Source organism: Haliaeetus leucocephalus, unplaced genomic scaffold, assembly GCF_000737465.1.
Source record: "Haliaeetus leucocephalus isolate CR32 unplaced genomic scaffold, Haliaeetus_leucocephalus-4.0 Scaffold819, whole genome shotgun sequence".
NCBI lineage: Eukaryota > Metazoa > Chordata > Aves > Accipitriformes > Accipitridae > Haliaeetus > Haliaeetus leucocephalus.
The window spans coordinates 2,071,449-2,092,563 of NW_010973255.1; the positions used below are offsets into that span (position 1 = coordinate 2,071,449).

General features: G+C 34.8%; 1 protein-coding gene across 2 annotated transcripts in view; it reads right to left on the minus strand.

Annotated features, from left to right (window-relative positions):
• Window positions 1–21,115, minus strand: part of SCAF8 (SR-related CTD-associated factor 8) — a 100,751-nt gene that overhangs the window by 46,488 nt on the left and 33,148 nt on the right. Inside the window, exons 8-17 of one of the 2 annotated variants that reach the window (XM_010581870.1) lie at window positions 17,919–18,095; window positions 11,866–11,945; window positions 11,327–11,444; window positions 8,458–8,589; window positions 8,188–8,300; window positions 7,493–7,686; window positions 4,820–4,920; window positions 3,232–3,345; window positions 2,409–2,565; window positions 1,098–1,228 (exon numbers count right to left, since the gene is read on the minus strand). In XM_010581870.1, coding sequence (XP_010580172.1) covers window positions 1,098–1,228; window positions 2,409–2,565; window positions 3,232–3,345; window positions 4,820–4,920; window positions 7,493–7,686; window positions 8,188–8,300; window positions 8,458–8,589; window positions 11,327–11,444; window positions 11,866–11,945; window positions 17,919–18,095 — 1,317 coding nt within the window. The remainder of the gene's footprint in view (window positions 1–1,097; window positions 1,229–2,408; window positions 2,566–3,231; window positions 3,346–4,819; window positions 4,921–7,492; window positions 7,687–8,187; window positions 8,301–8,457; window positions 8,590–11,326; window positions 11,445–11,865; window positions 11,946–17,918; window positions 18,096–21,115) is intronic. The other variant, XM_010581871.1, reaches the window with a different exon arrangement.

A 21,115-nucleotide genomic window follows, 5' to 3' on the forward strand; every position in this document is an offset into this window, starting at 1 on the left:
TGAAAATTACTTAATATTTCTCAACATTCTGTTTGAGCTACGTGTTTAGATACAGTGCAGCATAATTGCAAGTAATTAGCAGCAGAATAAAAGCAATATATATCTATATTTAAATATATACTGATCACAGTGTACACTAGGAGACAGCTGAAAAAAATACTGAAGACAATTTTTGTGAAAAGAAAAAAGCTCAAAATTCAATGCAAGTAAATGCAAATACGTTAACTTTCATAGTAAGCTCAAGTATTGGAAATTTCTAGACACGTTAGGGAAGATAAAACAGTAATAATATGAATGCAAAAAAATGTGTACTAAGCAACTGCTTCTCATTTTACAATTTCATATAGTCATTATAAAAAAGATATAAAGAGTTTGACAAAAAGCATTTTTATTTATACTTGATAAACATTTGTAGTGTAATATACTGAAGAAAAATTACGCTGTATTTTTCTAGCCTTCCACAATACCTTGTTACTAACTGGATGTTAATAAAAATTCTCTGGTTCAACAGTAGGAAAAAAATACAGTGAAGACTCTTATGAATTACTGCATATGGAGTGCAACAGCACACTACTTGAATAATCAGACACTTTAAAGATGAGACCGTCCCTATAAAATCCTGCCCAAAATTACTGAGAAAATAATTAAACTTACATTCAAAGCTGATATGGGGAAAAGCACATTGGTAGAGAAGAAACAAGCCCAAGTGAAAAAAAGATTACTGCATTGCATAGCTTACAGCAGGATGCTTTGCTCTATAAGCAAAATACTTTCTGTAGGCTCATTTTAATTTCTCCTTAAAAAACTAATGTGCCAGTATTTTATTTTTTTTTTTACAATTGCTCTGTCTTCAACAGTTAAGCCTTCATTTGAGATTGTACACAAGTTTGGGATATGTTGTGCAAGAATCTAAAGATTTTGCTCAACCACGGCAACTGATTCTACTCTAAAATATTTCAGAAAGAAACACACATGGGCATAGGACTTAAGTATTTTTGATTTAAGTAATTTAACTCAGCATTAAAATTTATCTATATTGAATAAAAAGCTTGTCCTCCAGTTCTGTGGGTTTTTGCAAACTCAAGACCAATACAAACCTGCAGCATAGTGACTGGTTGCGTGTAAGCTTCTGTCTGCGTTGTAATAACTGTACTCTTATCAACTGCAGCACTCTGTGTAGTTTGAATATTTTCTTTAGCAGCTTCTGAGCTTCTGGCTGTTTCCCATTCTTAAAAAAAAGGTATATTTTTAATGTAAAAAGAAAATAAATATATTATTTTTGTTTAAATACTAAAAAGTCCTCTTCCTTCTTAAACAATAAATTTTAATCTGGTATCTATACAGATTCATTACAAATAACCCCCAAACTTATTATGAAGAGAAGCAAGTGCTATTATTTATTATTATATAATTTAAAGAATGTAAAATATCTTTAATCACCTGCAATACTCTGTTGAATTAAGACTGTATACAAATTGATTTTTCAAAACTTGCCAATTTTTTTCACTAATCTTTCCGTTAATAATTTGTAATATAAAGCATGCTCCAGTTCTCTAAAAACTGTTGTTAACATATCTGTGTTATCAGCTGGCTACTGTACAATGACAGAGAATATTAAACAAACCTCACCCCAACCCCCATTTCTTTCTTCTGCCACTTCCTCAAAAAGTTTTGTTTCTCAAGTATAACATAGTGAATGTATTTCAGTAGTGTTCCATGTTTTAATTTTTCTGTCGTTTATATTCAGTTTTTACTCAAAGCAAGACTGCTTTTTTACCTGAAAAATTATTGTCGCTATTACAAAACAGTCTTAATCTAGTGTTTACTTCAGTATAGTGCAGTCATTTGGTGCTAGATCCATCTCCAGAAAGCAGAGGACTCGTGAATCTTTTACAAACCTAAGAAACCTCTCAGTTACCTGGGTTTCAGAGTAAGGTCTAACATTACTTGCTCTCCTGTCTCTTCAAGTTTATGGAGGAAATACCTTAACGTTCAGCTAAGCTGTGCCTATTTGGACAAGTTCCAACTTAAGTCTTATACCTGAATATGAGACTTTTCATAACCACAAGCAGATCATTATTTCTAGACAAATTAATATTTTACATACTTGGAAACGAGTAAACTGTAAATTCATAACTGTTTTTAAAAAATGCTAACTTTATTAACTTGCTTAAATTAACTCTCCTTTGTCACCAATTCCTCATTGTCATGACAATCAACTAGTTACTCATCTACAAAGACAATCTAGATTTCATGATTACAGTGCCATTTATATTGTAAACAAGTAGCTAGTAAAATATGTAAATTGAAAGAGACTACATATTACCTAAAACAATAAACTTTGAGGATTTGCAATTACCACAATAAATAAGTTTTCTAACTATCAGAATCACTGTTAACATCTGTACCTGTATTTACTGTTTCCTGATCAATCATGCCACCTTCAGCAAAGCCCTCCAAATCATCCAATTTTACTTTCTCCCAAGGAATATATGAAACTCCCAGATCCACATCCCAGAATTGCTTGTATTCTGTTTTCACACCTTTGTTCAAAGCCCAGGCAATCTAAAAATAAAACCCAACCAGATAATCTGGTTAAATCATATAATCTGTGAACAGAATATTTCAGATAATTTCCTTCATGTTTCTGTCACTGCAGATCAATCTTCAGTGTCTATTTATTAAAGTTTTTAAAAGTTTTTAATTTTAAATGAACCTGTAGGAAGTTTACCTGGGCTCTGCAACACATATGTGGAAGATCAATTACATCAAAAAGCTTAAATTTGTTCTACATTAATTCTAACATATATATGGGGAAATTAAAAATACAGTATTTCAAGGACTCATCCTAAAGCATCAAAGAAAGTAGAAAAATCCACAACATTTAATCATATACTAAGATTACTGTAAAATTTAATATTAAGTGATCCATATGGTCAGGTACTGGACTTAGGTTGTTTACAGCCTTGTACTCTTACTACTAGCACGCATGTAAAATGTTCTCCAAGTATTTCCTAGGTATCAAGTCGTAATTTCATTTTACTATCTTTCATATCGCCTGTTAAAAGCTGCATTTTAGAGAGAGAGGAAAGAAAACAATTTACATCTTACTGCTTCATTATCCTTCCCTATGTTGTACGTTTGAATGAACAGCTGCTAAATGACAAATCATCATATTAAAACTGTACTGCATTTGAAATAGACAGCATCCTTAGATTAAAATCAACTTACCTTAATAATTTTAGATCCTATTTTATAGGACCCAGAACTAAGTTTCTGAAGAGCACGATATGCATCTTGTCTGTGAACCATACAGACATAAGCACAACCTCTTGGGGGAATCATCTATGGAAAAAAAGCAATGGTCTTAAAAAGTAGGAAAACCAGTACTTCAGATTACGTAACTACACTGAGTGAATACTCATACTAAAAAAGGAAAGGCTTACACTGTAAACAATCATCACCTTAATCAGCAACATTAACAATTTTGAGCATCAACAAAACTTAAGACTGTTATTGGCAGGGTACTTCAGTTATAACATTTTCAAGAAGCAGCAGCAAGCTGAAGAATAGATGCTAAAAATGACATGAAAGATTTCAACAACATGGAGCAGGCAAGAACTGGGAGCTATACTATGACAACTGCAGAAAATCAGAGGTTGCGACCTCTTATAAAGCTCCACACACTGCAAGCTGAGCAACAACCCTTCACCAAGGTGCAAACTCTGTGATTAAAAGTACCTTGCACTTTTGAAGGGTAGACTCCTCATTCCTGAAGTGTGATTTCCACTAGCTTTAATGTTTTATTTAGGAAAGAGAAGTATGATGTGGCATGTAATCTTTGAAAGTTTGCAAATCATGTATGACAACTGCTTATTTTAGTTTTAGTCAAAAATATAGGTGTGCTTTTATGTTGGTTAGGAACACACAATAACATAACGAAAAAAATGTGTAAGATGACAGATTTTAATGCAGTTCTTATAAAAATATGCAAATCAAAATGAGGCTTAAGTGTCAGGCTATGGGGTTTTTTTGACTTGTGAAGCTTTTTAAAAGAAAACCTATTTTGCCACAAAACCTACTCCTTATTAATTATATATTTGAATATATTAACGGGATAGGAAAAATAGTAAAAATACTATCTGAAATGAATTAAATTGCATGAGAAGCACTTTAAAACTGCTGGAGCAAAAGACAAAAACCCCAAATTTCTCTCATGCATATATGTTACTTTAGGAGAAAAATACCTTCTCTTGAAGCTGAATTATAGGCAACAGTGAAGTACGACTCTAAATATCTAAACCTTAATTACTCCAAATAATGACAGAAGTATCTCCAAATTATAAGCATCTTTTTAATTGTCATATTTAGAATAAACACTTGCTTACAGTACAATTTCTTTTCTTCTCAATGTTTTATCCACATTGATTCCACTTAAGGAACGCTGTGTATGGAACGTAACCAAGAACAATGTGGATATGTTTGTGTTCATTAGTCCAAGGAAAAATGATACCTGCCTCATGCCACATAACAAAAAGAGAAACGGCATAACTTATTTGTTAAGACCCTGGTTTAAAAAACTGTGTAAATTGTTAGTGCTTTGGAAAAGCCATTTTAACATGAAATGTACTGTCTTTATTGCTTCAAAAGACAGTACATGGAAACCAACAAGCAAATATCATAGCCACAGTTTTTAAACAGTGATAAAAAACAGTCTCCTAAATACAAGCTTAAGCTGCTAAAAGGAATTCAGAGGCGTAAGCATGTTTAAGTTACTTGTCTGTAATCCCTGAAAATGCATGATAACATGCTTACTTACATTAATCGACTCTATTTGTCCAAATTCTTCAAACAAGTTAGTTAAATCTTGCTGTGTAGCCTTCTTGTCTACTTGACCTACCCAAAGAGTAGTACTGCAAACTGTCAAGAGACACATTCACGTCAATCCAAATACTAGAACGTTAGCTTATGAAATACTCTACAGCATGGATATAAAAGGCTTTACAATTAGACAGAAATCACTGACCAAAAAGCAAGAATAGTAAATCTGTTACTTACTATATAGAGATTAAGCACATTAACAAAAATGTTAAGGGTTAAAAGAAACCAACCAGATATTCACTACAAATGTTCACTCTTCTTTTTTAATTTTCTTTTAAACAAAAGAGTTGCTTTAAAAGAAATGAAAAAATAAAATTCTGTAGATTATTAGCTAAAGGTAAACTGCAGTAGAAATTATGGGGGCAGGGTGGCACAAAAAAAATCATTACTATTCCATGTTCCATAAAAAACATGCCTTTAGGATTTAAAGTCAGTTTTAATGAAGTAGGACTAAGTTCTAACTGGCTAGAAGCATATTACAGAAGGAACTTAACTGCAGTTATTATGCACTGCATTTTCACCTGAAAGAAATGGAAACTATACTTTTACTTTACCTTGGGGAACATCCCAGAAAGACAAACATGGCTGAGGCCCACCATTGAGCTGAAGATGTCCATGATACTTCTGACTCTTGTCAATTCCACCACAAGCCCTGATCCCTGCAATCTGTCTCCCAAATGCCTACCCCAACCCCCTCGCCAAATATAAACCCTCACTGACGTGAGCTAAAACTTCCTTCTCCCATATGTTCATGGTTCCAATTCTTTTGTCTCCCAATTATTACCCAATCTACGTGTGCAAGCCTTGACACAGTCATAGCAGTTACTTCCACTTAACACAAGGTGATCTAAGCAAGAGATTAGGGCAATATGGGTCATTTTCCTCAAATAACTTAATACCGTGAATAATCCACCCAGGATCTTAAAGGATCTAAGGCAGAACCAAACCAGACAACCTGGATCTCTTGGGCCTGCCCTAACGTGAACACAAGAAACATCCTTTCTTCATCATGATCTTGATACATCACACATCCCTTTCTGTACCAATCTCGGTGTACCAAACTGGAAACCAGTTTTGTGCATTCCTCTGACAACTAACATTTTCAATTTACAGCAGTACTCAGCAGTACTGAGAATGACTAGCCTTAAGATTTCTCTTGGACAAAACTTGTTCCTCACATGCTTGTAGATGGCCCTTTTGATTCTCATGGTGTTAAGCTCTATGAAACAATTCTTCAGACCTCAGCAAGTGATAACAGTGGCTGTCACTGAAAAAAATTTCATGAAGTAAAATGTTTGTCAAGTGAATTACCTATTTATTTATTTACACCCCCCAACCAAAGTTTCCACACTTTACCTGGCCTTCTTAACATCTCCTTTCCATGACCTGGGTCACTTCACAGGACCTAAACTGCAGCTGCTGTTCATCAGGTTACTTAACATCCCCCTTCCACTCAGTTCCCACCCATTCTGATTATAGCTCCCTGCTTTGTGAACTACTGTGAGAAATCTACACCATAAAACTGATTTGCCTCTTTTCACGTGAAAAGCCAGAGAAGAAAAAATTATACATCTAAACTGTAGCGCAGTCCTGAGCTTAAAGCCACCTTGGAATGATGTAAAATATTAATGTGAAGAGAACAGAACATTCTTTCCTTTGCAAAAATGAACTTTGAACTATTTAACTTGTCAGATAAATGATATAGTTTTAAAACACAAAATAAATGCAAAACTACATCAGAAACTGTGTATAAACTATCTAAACAAAGTTAAATTTGGGAACACAAGTTCATTACAAAAATAAATTAAGTACAATTATGCATCCCAAGAATCCAGAGTCCTGCTAAGAGCAGGAATGGGATATACTGACACAGTAGCAGATGACTACACCCAATTTCACTGTTTCAAGTGCTCCTCTCAAAATACATTCCCTTTGATTTAAGCAACTGTGTGGAGAAAGTTCTCCTTCTCCCTGCTATCCTCCTCCTTTTTAGTATGTAAATTCTCTGTAGAAACGACAGTAGTGCACAGCGGCACTCTGCAGAAGCTGAAATCCAATTGGTATTTGGATACCTTCTTAAGATACAACCATTATAGTCTGTCTTATGATAGAAAATTACTTGTTTCACATTTCCACTTGCTTTGGCTCTATATTCCTGTGATAAAAAGCACTCTAAAAGTTTAACAAAACTGGCCTCTATTTAAGATATTCAGCAAAGCGTCCAAAGTGTGTACCACACACTTAAAATGTCTTATCAGTGTACCAATTTTCAGGTCAAGCACTGATCATCTTCAAATGCCCCACAGAAGACAGCATTAAAGAAAAAGCAGATTGTAACTTAGGGACAGCCCTTGCTACTCGCCGTTCAGAAGTAAAATCATTAGCGCAACAGTATGAGTAAAATCATCAGTAGAACAGTATGATACTTGTTTTCCTCTAAGATGAAAGATATACCTAAGTTGTAAGAAACGTTGGAAATTAAACATAAAAAAGATTATGGTTATTGTATTTTATAACAGTACTCAGGCTATATCTTGTTTTTTCAATGAAAAACAAAGCCTTTTTTCCCTTTAATACTCCATTATCAAAACAATAAGCAGCTGCCACTTACCACTTAGTGTTTTTGAACGTATAGGAGGCAATCCCTTTTTCTGACGTTCTTTTTCCCTTTCCCTAGCCCTTCTTTCACTGGAATATGACCGAGACGACTTTCTCTTCCTTTCTCTTGATCTCGAGCGTGAACGTTTTCTGTGTTTACGCTTACGAGAACCAGATCGTGATCTAGACCTCCGTTTCCTTGGTGACCTACAAAATACTTAATTTCAGTATGCTGAGTTAAAAAACCCCAAAATTCTGATTTAGTTATCTTTTAACTACAAACTTTAAACATGATACAGACACTTCTGTTATATTCACTCAAACTGCTTCAGGAAATAAACTTTATGCCAGTAGTGCAAGGAATAGAACATACACCTTGAGCTTAAAACAAAACAAAACACATACAAAGAGTTCCATAACAGTATCTATTTTTCTGGCATAGAAAACCTGACCAACTGCTAGCATTAGTTATTTTTGTTACCTGAACAGGTCTTAAAAAAAAATTAAAGTAGAGCACAGATATGCAAAATGAACTGTCACACAGAAAGTCTGCATCTAACACACAAATATTAAATGAACACTCTTTTTTTTCATTGACAAAAACCGGTCATGACAATTTTGGAAAATATGGAATTGAGAGTGATAATCACAAATTGCAACTTTGTTTCAGAAAACCTTCATTTACTTAATACAAGTTAATTACAAAACCTTGAACGAGATCTTGAACGAGTTCTTGATCTTGAACGAACAGCTGATTTCTTTTCTTCTTGTTCAAAAATCTCTTCTTCAGCGACATCCTGTCCTTCATCTATATCCATGTCCTGAGGTCAGACATAACAGATGTTCGATAACATTTAATAAATATAGTCACAATGTATATGACTATATTAAAGCATATATCCATATTACTCATTTTTAAATCATCTTCCTATGTGTTTTCCTTTCAACTTCTGTAATCAAATTTAAAATACGTTTTACCTGTTGTTGAATATCCATTGAATCATCTACATTTGTTTCCACTTCTAAAAATTGCTGCTGACTACTCCCTTGTGATGGTGAGGCAGAGTGCTCTGAACCAAAATTTCCTTCTTGATTCTCCTCAGGGCTTGCCTAAATAACAAATAATAATGTATCATAAAAAGCCTCATAATTCAAAATGCTTACTGTGTCAAAAGGTAACAGTACCTAAAACAAGTGTTCTAATACTTCTGAAAAACTATTTATCAAGTTTCTCTTATTTTCCCCACTTCCCATTAATGTGAAAGCTTAACTAGATGTCATTCCATTCCATTCCATTCCTTTTTTTGGTATCATCCTTAAATACAAAACTTGGAAATAATTAATATTCCTGACTACAAAAAAAATTACTATTTGCTGAATCAAAAAACCAAAGTACAGTATTTGTTGCTTCATTTAGCTGGCTTGAAAACAAAAACTCACAGGACAAACAACAGTGCTGGCAGCCATCTGTACCGTAACACTGAAAGATACCCATTGGTCATCCATGCACATGCATTAATAAATTATATGCTGTTATTAATATAATGGAAATATTTGCAATACCAATTGAACTAGTTAAAAAATTTACAATTAACTCCAAAATTTCTTACAGTGTATGATTTAAGACAAGTAATTACTACAAGATTAGGGAGGGTGTTGTGTCATTTACGTCAGCATGTCAATTATGAGACCTAACAAGACAAGCAGTTCTGAAAAACCACCAAAACTAAAAAATGTAAAATACTAAATGTATTGTTGATTTGCTAAAGAAGAAACTATAATAGCCTGTACACTGGATTGAAAGCACAGATTTGGAATAAATATCTGTAAGATATGAAAGAAATTCAAGAAATACAGGAAATGCAATGAAAATACTCAGAAATGCTATCAGGACAATTTTGAAAAGTAATTTTAAACCTATAATCCAATATTGCAGGTAAAACATTTCAGTGATTCTCATTACATTTTCACTTTAATTAAACAAATGCTAGATATTCTATCTGCCAGGAGAATTGTAGAAAGTTAGCAGAATGACAGGTAATACCAAGGTTTTTTTGTTTTGTGTTCATATTTTTAAACATCTTATAATGACAGTTTGCAGAAGAATAAAAAAATTCTACTATAATTCAATTAATGCATTTTCCTAACATCATCCATTTTGTCTCATTTTCCCTTTATTTAATTATTCTTCAATAATCTGTTGATATCAATTCCTACATTTCTTGTTGCTACTTCTGCCTTTTATCCTCTCCCTCTGCTCCTAATCAGATGCTTAATAATTTTGTGTTTTATCTTTCCTTCTCCTCCCTTAATCTTTCTCACTGATGCTTAAACATGGAATTAAAGAAAATCTTCCTTGTAACATGCTGCAGACGTTACAGAGTAGTTCCAACAGAAGTCTGTATCTTTTAGGTGCTATCAAGGTGAAAATAACACTTCCTCTCTGCACTGACTAGACAAGAAGCTGAGCGGACCTGAAGGAAACAACTTCTGGACTTGGAATAGAAGATCAAATAGTAACGGGTGAGTCATATGAACATTCCACGCATGAATGTACTGTAACTTAATTTCATAGATGAAATTAATTTAAACTCTAATTCTGCTTATTTTACAATAAGGTAGGCATTCAGCATTTTTATTTTCAAATTAGATAGTTACTTTTAGATACGTCGCATCAAAAGCTCCTAAAACAGATGCACTCTTTGAAGTTATATTCCTTTACAACATTTTTTAGTGTTTAAAGCCAGAAATTGCTACATCACCACCAACATCAAAAACTATTTAGTCTGTAGCTATGTTGTACAAATTTTCTCAGTTACTGCACTTAAATGAGAAATGAAAATAAAACTTAGTAAAATAAAGCAGTAGAATAATACCTAGTAAAAATTAAATCATTATTTTTCTAAACAATTAAAAACTCAAAGTCACAAATTCAGAACTCGGAAGACGTTTTTGACTGAAAGCTGAGCGAATGCACCTTTGCATAAGTTAAACTAAAATCCCCAACAGTTGTTTGTTAAGTTTGTGGTCCTTTAGATTTTCTTTCAATCTAAGATTTCTATTTTACTGTGAAACTAGATCCAAATACTTCACAGGAAGCCCACTTTGTATCTGGTCAGTATCAAGACAGAATAAACTTTTGGGTTTTTTTCTAACGGGATCAGGAGGGGAAAAGAACAGCTAAATACCAAAGACTAACCTCAGAAGAAATAAGTCAATTTACTTCAGTGTAGAGTAGAGAGGACCCAATTCACATAGTTAAGAAGAAATCTTGGGTCATCTTGAGCATCAGTTCTTAATTAATCATTTCTCAGGAAATATGTGATTCTATTCTTTAGGTCAGATTCTTCAACAGATGAGACATTTATTAGTCAAGACTTAAAGCTTTGTAGGGTAAATTAAAGTTATCTTCAATCTCTATTCTGTTCTTTGATGGTTCTGCAGCAGCAGCTTGCATGCTGCTCTCCCTTCACAGACAGAAGCATAATCACTTCAGTGCTCACCACCTCCTTCCTGACAGCAAGGAAAAAGCTTTTTCCCCTCCCATACAGAGCGCTGAACAATCAAAGCATGTCAGTCTACCTCGGCTAAAGGGTACTCTTTCCTAAGAGAAACAAAATGTACACCCCACACATTTGGTTGTTGTTTTTTTTTCCTGCCTTAAGCACTTCCATCCGCTTATTTCACTTACTCTGCAAGCTTCTGTTATTAGATGATCAGATAGTGACAAAGACCTTCATTATAAGAGAAGTGTCAGTAACAAGACAATTTTTTTTTGTCCCAGAGTATGAATTTTTTATCAGTGGAGAACATAATTATTACAACAGCCACAAGATGGAGTTCTTACCTTTTGAGGCTGCTGTTGCTCCAGAAGCTGTTGTCTGAGATGTTCTAAATTTTGTTGCTGTAGCTGTTCAGCTAGTTGGTGAAAAAGCGAGTTGTTCACAGATTCTGGTACTAAAGGCCTAAAATGAAATCATTTAAATAAAAAAAACACAACAGTTTTCTCTTGATTTAAATAGTTCGTAAACAGGTCTTCACAATTGAGTTTTAAGTTTAACTAAAAATACAAAATAATGAAGACAACGTAGCTAGTTCCACCTTCTGTTAATCACCATTATCATATTAACGCTATGAATATAACAAAGCAAAGAACGTGCTGACTTTAAGATGAAGTCAACAAAACTTCTGGCACAAAGACTTATATTGAATATTTTTTAAATGTATACGTTCCATTAACTTAGTAAACTGCCTTTTCTCTTCCTACTGTTTCAGTATACTTATGCTCTGAAAGAAACAGTATTTTCCTTACTATTTAATCCTAATGTTCAACTAGTGTCAGGCAAATTTTAGCATTTTTCCATAAGAAACATAGCTTGATCTTACAGTTGGGAAGTGGGAGTTTCCTTTTTAGGCTCTTCATTTTGTTCAGATTCTTCCCCAAAGTCAAACCTGTCCATCAGCTTCTAGGAGAAAGCAAAATAAGCATTACTGAGTACTCCTTATAAGTCCCATTATGTATATTTACTTTTCAAAAGAAAAATGCTCTTATTTCTCAACTAAAAAAAAAAAAAGAAAAAAAAAAGTTTAGCAAATAACCTGAATAGAAAATTCAATGTCATACTGCTATTGCTACCAAACTCCTGAATGGATCAAATACAAAATTTTGTCCATGGCTTCCTTGAGCTCTGGATGCTGTTACAAGTACAATCACACGTTCTTTTCCATAGTAAGTAACAACTAGTTTGGAGGAAGGCTTAAAGTAAAGATTAATTTTATGTAATGGTACCTTTAATTAGAAGAAATTACTATGAAGAGGCCAATTATTCAATCCTTTGGCAATCAGCAAACTGCTCTGCTCATATCAAGAGAAGACCTACAGCTTGATTACTCTGCAAAGAATTACTGTATTTTCAGACACATGTGTCATTTAGATAACCTGAATTCCTTCAAATATACTGCTCCTTGAAAACAACTTCTCACAGTCTGCAAAAAATCAAAGCAAGCAGTTATCGTGTAAGAGGAATAAGCCTCCAGAGGGATAAAAAGAAAGGTATCTGATGGGGAGAAAGAAAAACTTTGATAATCTTCCTGTTTTATCTGTAAAGATGTCTACACTGTAGTCCTGCTGGAAAAAAAAAAGTTTGTTTTGTTTATTAATTTTAAACAGCCTGGAAGCATTTCAGTAGCATTTTACTTTCTTGAAGACAAAACTAAAGAACAAGCATAAAGAAATACAACATTACTGTCACTGAGATTGTCTTTTTTCAGTAACTATGCATTGATAGAGCAGTGCTATCAAACCCATGTCCATGCATCTTTACACTTTGGAAGTTTTCTGAAAAGCAGAGTTAATGCTGTACTACAAACTGCTGTAACTTCTTCTCAATCCCTGGTTTCAGAAGAAAAAAAACAAGAGGATGAGAACACAGGGCAGTCATTTTGAAATACCAAGGCAAAAATGTCTCCAGTAACAAGCCATGATGATTCAGTAGTCCATTTTCTTTCTCAGGATGCTCTATTCACTCTCAATTACTGGAGTCCAGCAAGAAGAACAAAGCATAAGCTAACTAAGACTGATCAATCAAGATTTTTTAGAACTATTTTCCCAATGAAATAATCCAATATATATGAAAGCAGGACTGAATACATCTCTGAGAAAACACAGCAGAAACATAAACCATCAAGCTTATGTGAGACGGGATGCTAAAATCCAGAGTAACCTTCAGCATATATATCTAATCCATTTAAAGCAAGATGGCTGCCACCTTTTTTTTTTCCATGCTGTTAGAAAATTTTCAAGTAAAGCATTTGCAAAATGTTGCTCCACTTAAAAAAAAGAAAAAAAAAAAATGCATTTTAGAAAAACAACCAGTCTCATCTGGAAGAGAAAACCAAAGAACTTCCAGCCAAGACTGGTAAATGTGCAGCATGATTTTTGTTTAAATTAGTTTTAAATAACATAGTAGATATTAAAAGGAAAAATCTGAACTGAAGTATCTTGGGTTTTAAATAAATTGTAACACAATACTCCCTACAATAAAGCAATAGAAATTAAAACAAATTAAATATTAGGATACCTAGGTTAACCCACCACACACAGGCATATAAAAGTATAGAACTTTCCATGAATGCTACATCTGTTACTTTAATTACCTAAGAAGAGAACATGTTCAGAAAAGGCAATGGGAATGATTAAAGACATGAAAAAACCTTTTTATTCCAAAGGAAACAAAGTTCTTCTTAAGGATCAGGATATTCTCTTTAAAATGAAAATAAAAGGAATAGAACATAAATGTGTAAGAAATGTTGATCAAAAAAAAAATCTTTCTTTATCATAACACATGGATATGGTCATGTAGCAAGATTACAAAACATGCACATTTGATGTTGAGAAAGAAAGGAATTTTTCATGTAATGCATATTAATTTGTGCAACTTATTACCACAAGATACTGTGGAACTCTTTTCAAGAGCTTGAAAACAAAGGATTGGAAGAACTGCCAAATTTATTAAAAATAGGGATTTTTTTTTTTTTTAAAGAAGATGGATACTTATGTATTCATCAGAAATATTTTCCTGCACTATTTATATTTGTTATCCAATTCACCATCATTATATCATGGAATAAGAACTAAGCTTCACAGTTTTCTTTGGATCTCAATGCTTACTGTTTATTTATCATAAAAGCTGTCTTTTTTTAATGTCTGCCAACTCAGAACATTTGCCTTTTGGACACTGCCTTCAACTATGTAAGTATTTCTGTATCCACATCATGGCTCCATCCTCCATTCTCTGAACTCCATCACAAGTCTATTCAGTATCTTCTACAGAAACTACTCAATATTTCTTATTACTGCTTTCAGGAATTCCTAGATTCTCTAATTTTGCTGCTGCAGCTTTTTTAAGATGTTCAGGATTGGTCACTGGACCTCAGGTAAGAATACTTCATCAATTTCTACTAGATGACAGTATCTCTTCTGCCCCATTCTTCATAAATCTTAGTATCACAGGACAGTCCAAGTTGAAAGGGACTTCAGCAGGTCTGTCCAACTTTCTGCTAACAGCAAGCTTAGCTGTGAGCTCAAATCAGGTTACTGATGGCTTTATCCAGTTGAGTCTTGGAAACATCTTAGTTTCCAACATCTGAGACTGCATAATCTTTCCAAGCAACCTATTCCAGTGCTTGACTGTCCTTATAGGAAAAAAAGGTTTTCCTTATACCCAGGCTGAACCCCTTCATTTTGATTTCTGTCTGTTGTCTATAATCCTGCTGCTATGCCATGCTGTGAAGAGCCTGGCTTCACCTTGCTGACCTTCCATAGGTGCCAGAGGGGCTGCTGTTAGGTCTCCCCCAAAAGCTGCCTCTGCCCCAGGCTGAACCAGCTCCAGTCCTTCACAGGCCAAGTGCTCCAGCTCTGACCATTTTGGTGGTCCTCCACTGAACTCACTCCAGTTTGTCAATGTCCTCCCTGTATGGGGGTGGGGGCAGCAAAACTAGATGTGATACTCTAGATGCAGTCTAGAATAGATAGGATGTCTAGATGGTACGATCATTTCCATCAATCACCTGGCTATTCTCCTGTTCACACCACCCACTATGTTGTTGGCCCTCTGCTGCCAGGGCAATCTGCTGGCCCATGCTCTGTTGTTCTAAGTAGACTTGTTAACAACTTGTTTTCTTATAAAGACTAGAACCTCAGAAATCAAGCAACTGTATGTCTGGTACTCAAACAAAGGCTGTTAATCTAGTGTTCCTGCTCATTGTACTGTTCTGACACCTTGGTTTTTGATACTTGTATCTTTAACACTATTGTCACCTGCAATTGAGGCATTTTGTGTTAAATATAAAACTACTGCAAGGTCTCTGAAATGCATACAAAAACTCCAGAACTTCAGAGCATCCTGGAGGATCACTAACAAAGATCTAGATTTGTTGCCAGGAGGCAAAGCATACCCAGAAATTTTCCTCTTAAAACTACAAACCAGATTTATTATTTTATTTGGGCATGCTATTCGGGCTTTGTTACTAGTTACTCTGAAGTAGTTCCAGTCTGGCCCTGTTGACTGAGTGCTCATTAGGAGTTGCAGTGTATCTTTTGCTTTAGCTTAATCCAAATAAATCTACTTTATGCACTCAAGATTGCTCTGCAATGCAAAACAATTTTTGGTACACATAAACAATCAAAAGCATGCTCCTGATTCAAACTAAAACACTGATGCAGATGCTTCCTATAAAAGTAAACATTGCCTTTTTAACTCTGTTTAAGGCTGCCGTGTCTAGTAAAAAAATTATACAATTACTTATAGAATAAAATGGAAGCAAAGAGTCTAATAAATAGAACTATATCATTACAACTCATAGTCTTCAGCTATTAAGAAGCAGGATTCGGGTTGCAGGTGATATTGGTGCTGAGAAACCATTAAAAAAAGCAAGGAAAATTATTGTCCCCAAAACTTATCATTGCAAAAATAAGATTGCTCACTAATATATATATATATATATATATATTAATATATACTCTTATATAATACCTACATTCAGAAATCCTCAAACTTCAAAAAAAGGAGAAAATAGGAATGGTAGCACCAATGTTTTATTAAAAAAATAATAAAATGAGGAAATTCTAAACCAACATGCTATTTCTGCAAAGCAGCCTAAACAGCCTTCAAGTAAAAGCCTCAATGGACTAACAAGATATACATTATCAGTTCATTCACAGATGCTACAGAACACTGAACAAGGAATTTGAGATGTATTATAATCTAACACTACTTGTATAATGCAGAACTGAGGTACGATCACATACTATAATAGCAACTCTTCCATAGCTTACAAGAACAAATCAACACAATCTACTGAAAGCTTGTAAATTATCACACTGCCCCAAGAATTCCTTCCACAACACTTACCTTCAAAGTTCCAGAAATCACAATCACGTACATTCACTCTGCTGACAACTTTCATGACAAGACGAATCCGGCATACTATTACTGGCATAAACTAACTAAAGAGCATCAGGCTGAACTCACTCAAGGCATATAAACATCTCATCAGAATGCCACTTCCTTCAATTTGCTCCAGTTAAGTAGTCCAACATTCAGGACAGCCACATCTATGAGTACACCTATCCATATAAATGCTGGAATTGAAGTCTGTGAAATAAAACCACAATACTTCATACCCCTAATTACTTTTTGTATCTAAATGTTAAGGCAGTCCCTATTAACTAATGCATTCATTCCCTGTGATTATACCCTACTAAAGTTGATGGTTACAGCTGTGATACAGCATGAGTACAGGCCATTTTTTTCCTGACGTATTTTTACAGCTGCATTACTTCATTAGTAATGACAACTCTCTTATTTCAGAGATTTGAGTTTAGCTGAGCAAATTCTAGAAATATAAGATAAATTGATGTCAAACTTCAAACTCAGCACTTGTCAAGTTCTGAGCAGCTAATTGCCTGAAAGAGAAATTTTTTGGGTTTGGGGGGGGAAAAAAAAAAAAAAAAAAAAAAGTTTTTCGCTTCTCTGACTTCCTTATTATTTATTCACTCCAGGACAATCCTACAGGTATTACCCACAAGCTGCTTCTTCCAAAGATAATGGAACAAGATTTATTTGTTTAATCTCTGAGTAGAAGTTCTTCCTTTTTTTATTCTACTGATCTTATACTACTACTACTAATTGTCAGCATGGTTATTGCTACCTGGCATTCAACTATATTAGTCTTCTCAAAACTCCTGCATTCTGTATTTTATTTTTTTTAAGATAGGCTCGTATGTTGCAACACACACTAAGTTTCTTTACCTACAGGGTTTCTTTTTTACATTTTGACATCCTTTAAAAGGTGTCACATGACTAGTTTTAAGTACAGTCATAAACTTATTTCTTCACTTACTGTCACTTTGTGGCTAAGATTAGAAATTTTCTTGGCACTTACAATGTAAGAAAACTACAAGTTCAATCACGTTTTACTCTTTTGGGAAAACAGCATATATAAATTTCTGCATGTTTCCCTTTCATTAACTGGTAAGAAATCATTTCCTACCTCAGATCATAAACACAAGAAGGGGAAATACAAGACATGCTCAATTCTCACCACTGTGTTACAAAGGGTGAAGAAAAACATATAACAATGGCTTAACCTTGCTAAATCAAATCCATCTTCATACTCGATGACCCTTATGGGTCCCTTCCAACATGAGGTATTCTATGAAATGCCATTTAGCCCTAAACTCATATAAAACTAATTTTTTCATTTATACTACCTTCTCTAGACATTTTTTTATTTTCAAGATAGAACACTTTTATATAATATATTAATGTATTTTTAAAATCTCTGAAGTCAAACCGCAAAATCCAAAAGAAGACTCTTTCACTTACATATATTTTAACAATAAATATATCTTCAAACTTCTATTATTCTACTTCTACCTTATTAAAAGAGACACTCTGTTCCAGTGGATTAAGTGTGTTAGCAGCAGCAGCTGCAGCTGTAAGCTGTGCTGTGAGGGCCTGTAACTGAACAACAAGACCAGCATCCAGGGCTTGAAGTAGTGAAGGCTGAGGCTTCTGCTGCTGTATCTGCAGTGTCTGTATCAACTGCTGAAGCTAAAAGAGAAAACACAACAAATGCATTAAACAAGAAAATTTTTTGGAAAAAAAAAAAAGCCAAACTAGTCTTTTCCCCTTCCAGTTAGGAAAAAAAAATCCCTCAGGAACGCAGTATCATCTAACCTATGGCTATTATTTCATCTTAATTTGTTTTCATTTATGGCAAATTTTGTTCCCACTTACTGGCTAATTTGTTTTCTGTGGCTGATAAGACATGCAGATGCTTCTTCCTCCTAACTTGCTCTGACAGGTTGCATGATGACCAGTCACCACTCAGGATTTCCTGCTTTCTAGGGTTCCCCCTCTTCTGTTTCTCCAGTTTGATTCCTTCTGACCTGAAAAAAATCTGTTAGCCTACTCCAGCTTCCTAAGGGCCCACCTATATTAGGAAAATCTGTCTGCTGTAACAACATTTGCAGAGAGACAATAACTGCACTGTTGCAAGCTCCACTAAGCTGATGCAACACGTCTACATGAAGAGATTGCACTAGTGTCTCTGGATTAGTCACAAGGAAAATCTCATGCTGAAACTCAGGTTTGCGCTGATAGAATGCAATTCCCTTGCTATGTTAACAAAACATAAAAAACAAATTAACCAGGAATTGGGAATATAACTTGACTTCCTGCAATGGCACAGACTCTGGGCTCTGTATAGCTCTATCTTAGGATAAAAATTGCCTAGATGCAATGTTGAACCAGAAGCAGCAGCTCTGGGGCAACAGACGTACAGTAACAACAAAGTATGTTACAATAAAAATGAAGTATGGGTAATGCCAAAAGACAGATGTTAAAAAATATTATTTAAAAATAGTGTTGGGTGTTTCAAATATGATTTTAAAAGTTTTGGGGGTGGTGTGGTGGTTGGGGTGGTTTGTTTAAACAACTCCACTCCGCAACCCAGGAGAGGTCTAGGATTACAGTGGAATGAGTACTAAGTATCATCAGAGAAGGAACTTTCAAAAGAGTAGTGAATGGACCCGAGACATTTAATCAGAGTCTATCAGGATACCCTAAGAGTCTCTTTCTTCACATCTAGAGGAGGAAAATAAAGAAAAATAGAGTATCTTCCAGAGTTATTTTAGAACAAGTGTACAATCCAATTGCCTGGTATAACTTGTTTTCCTTACTCCAACTTCCCATTTGTATGTAATGTTTTTAAAGGAGCTGTCCCAATGAGGAAATAAAAGGCTTTTTCATTTGCAGACCTATTCATCTGTTTGAATAGAGATGCTCCCATAAAATGGTACAGATTTACCTTAACACAAAAGGAAAAAATACTATCCCTATGGAAAGAAGCCCTCCTGAAGTACCATGGAATTAGAGAGAGCAGTCCTTTGACCATCCATGAGGTAAACCCCTGGAGCGTTACCTTTGGGTATTTCTGGAAAAAAGATTGAGCAAATCAAGGTAGTCCAAACTATGCTGACCTAAGTCCCTGATTATCTTTACATTCATATTCCACCTCCTCATGGGGTTCACCACTGAACTCTTACAGGGTTCAATCACTTCCTTCTTACTAGGGCACACTAGAAACCCTACATAAGCTGATTAGGTTGATCTTCTTTTCCACAATGCATTAAAAATGTATTCTTTTTCAAGATTGTTTTACAGTTACCTTCTGATAATGTGAAACAACTCTTCCTATTCTTTAAAAACAGTTATACAGACTCCTTATACAGCAGAGCCTCTGAAAATGCTTCAGTTATTGTTCCACCTCACCAAGAGCTTTCACTGATTACTGCAACAGGCAAAGCTGAAGAGCCTCCCCCTCCCTTCTTGGCCAATACACAAAAGATGAGCAAATATGGCTGCTCTACCTCGTGCGTTGCTCAGAGCAGGAAGGAATCAAACTGAAGAAGCAGAGATGGAAGCCCTAGAGTGGGAAAATCCTGGGTGGTCACCGTTCTAGCTGTTTTCACATTCCTGTTGGTCACACCTTTCTTACTCTGCCCTCTCCTATGTCTAGACTCTCAATTTACCTGCATGCATTCTCACCCATAAAACACAATATGAAATCAAGGACTTTTGGTGCTTGGGGTGGGGGGCATGGAGAACAGGAAGAATAGAGATAGACAGGATGGAAGCAAATGTTGAAGTTCATCTACCAATCCTAGAGATCTGCATGTACGTATTGCGTTCCCAGTCTGGCTCCACACTTCTGCTTAAGACCATCTTTTCCCTCTCCCCAAATCCATTCTCTTCCTCATTTTACCATCTTGAGCTAAATATCCAAATGTCATTTCTTTGGGATCTAGTCTAATTCCCTTCTCATCTTCACAATCTTTTTCTTTTGCTTTGTCCTCTCCCCACCCCCCCCTTTTTTTTTAAAGAATACTCTCTAGGTAATAATCTTTAAAATTACCTTACTGACTTTCTATATTTTCCCATTCTCACTTCACCTTCCTTCCTTAATAGCTATTACACTATCTTTCCTCCCATCACTATTTTTTTGGTGTCATCAGATGATAATACTCCATTCGCTTGACTTATGAACAACTACAGACAACTCTGCTTAGTTGAACACTGTAAAACAATCTCACTAAGTAAAGTTGTTGTTGTTATCAGCATCAGTGCTTTGTAACAGCTCACTGGTGACTGTTTCTCATTCATATGCATGGGGTTTTTGTCTAGTACCCCAGCAGGTAAAGCATCCTATTTCTCAGTCCAAATAAAAATCATAATGCCAAAGTTATGCTGGTGCCAGAGTTCTAGCATAAACTGAAAAAACAATGATCTACATTTTTACAGAAAGCTGACTGTGCGTGCTCAACTTATGTGGTTGCAGGTTAAAAGGACAAGCAGTTCAATGTTTGCTGCACATCAACCCAGTTTTTTTGGAGTTGAGCATTTAGAAATTGAGGAACACAGTCACTTCTAGGACCTCATTTTTGAATGCTGCAAAATAAAAACTATATTTAGTTGATGAAAAGATAAAGAAAAGAATTAACACACAATGCACTTCCAGAATGAGTACTTTTCCATTATACAATTCTGTACAATGTTTAGCTTCTTGGGGC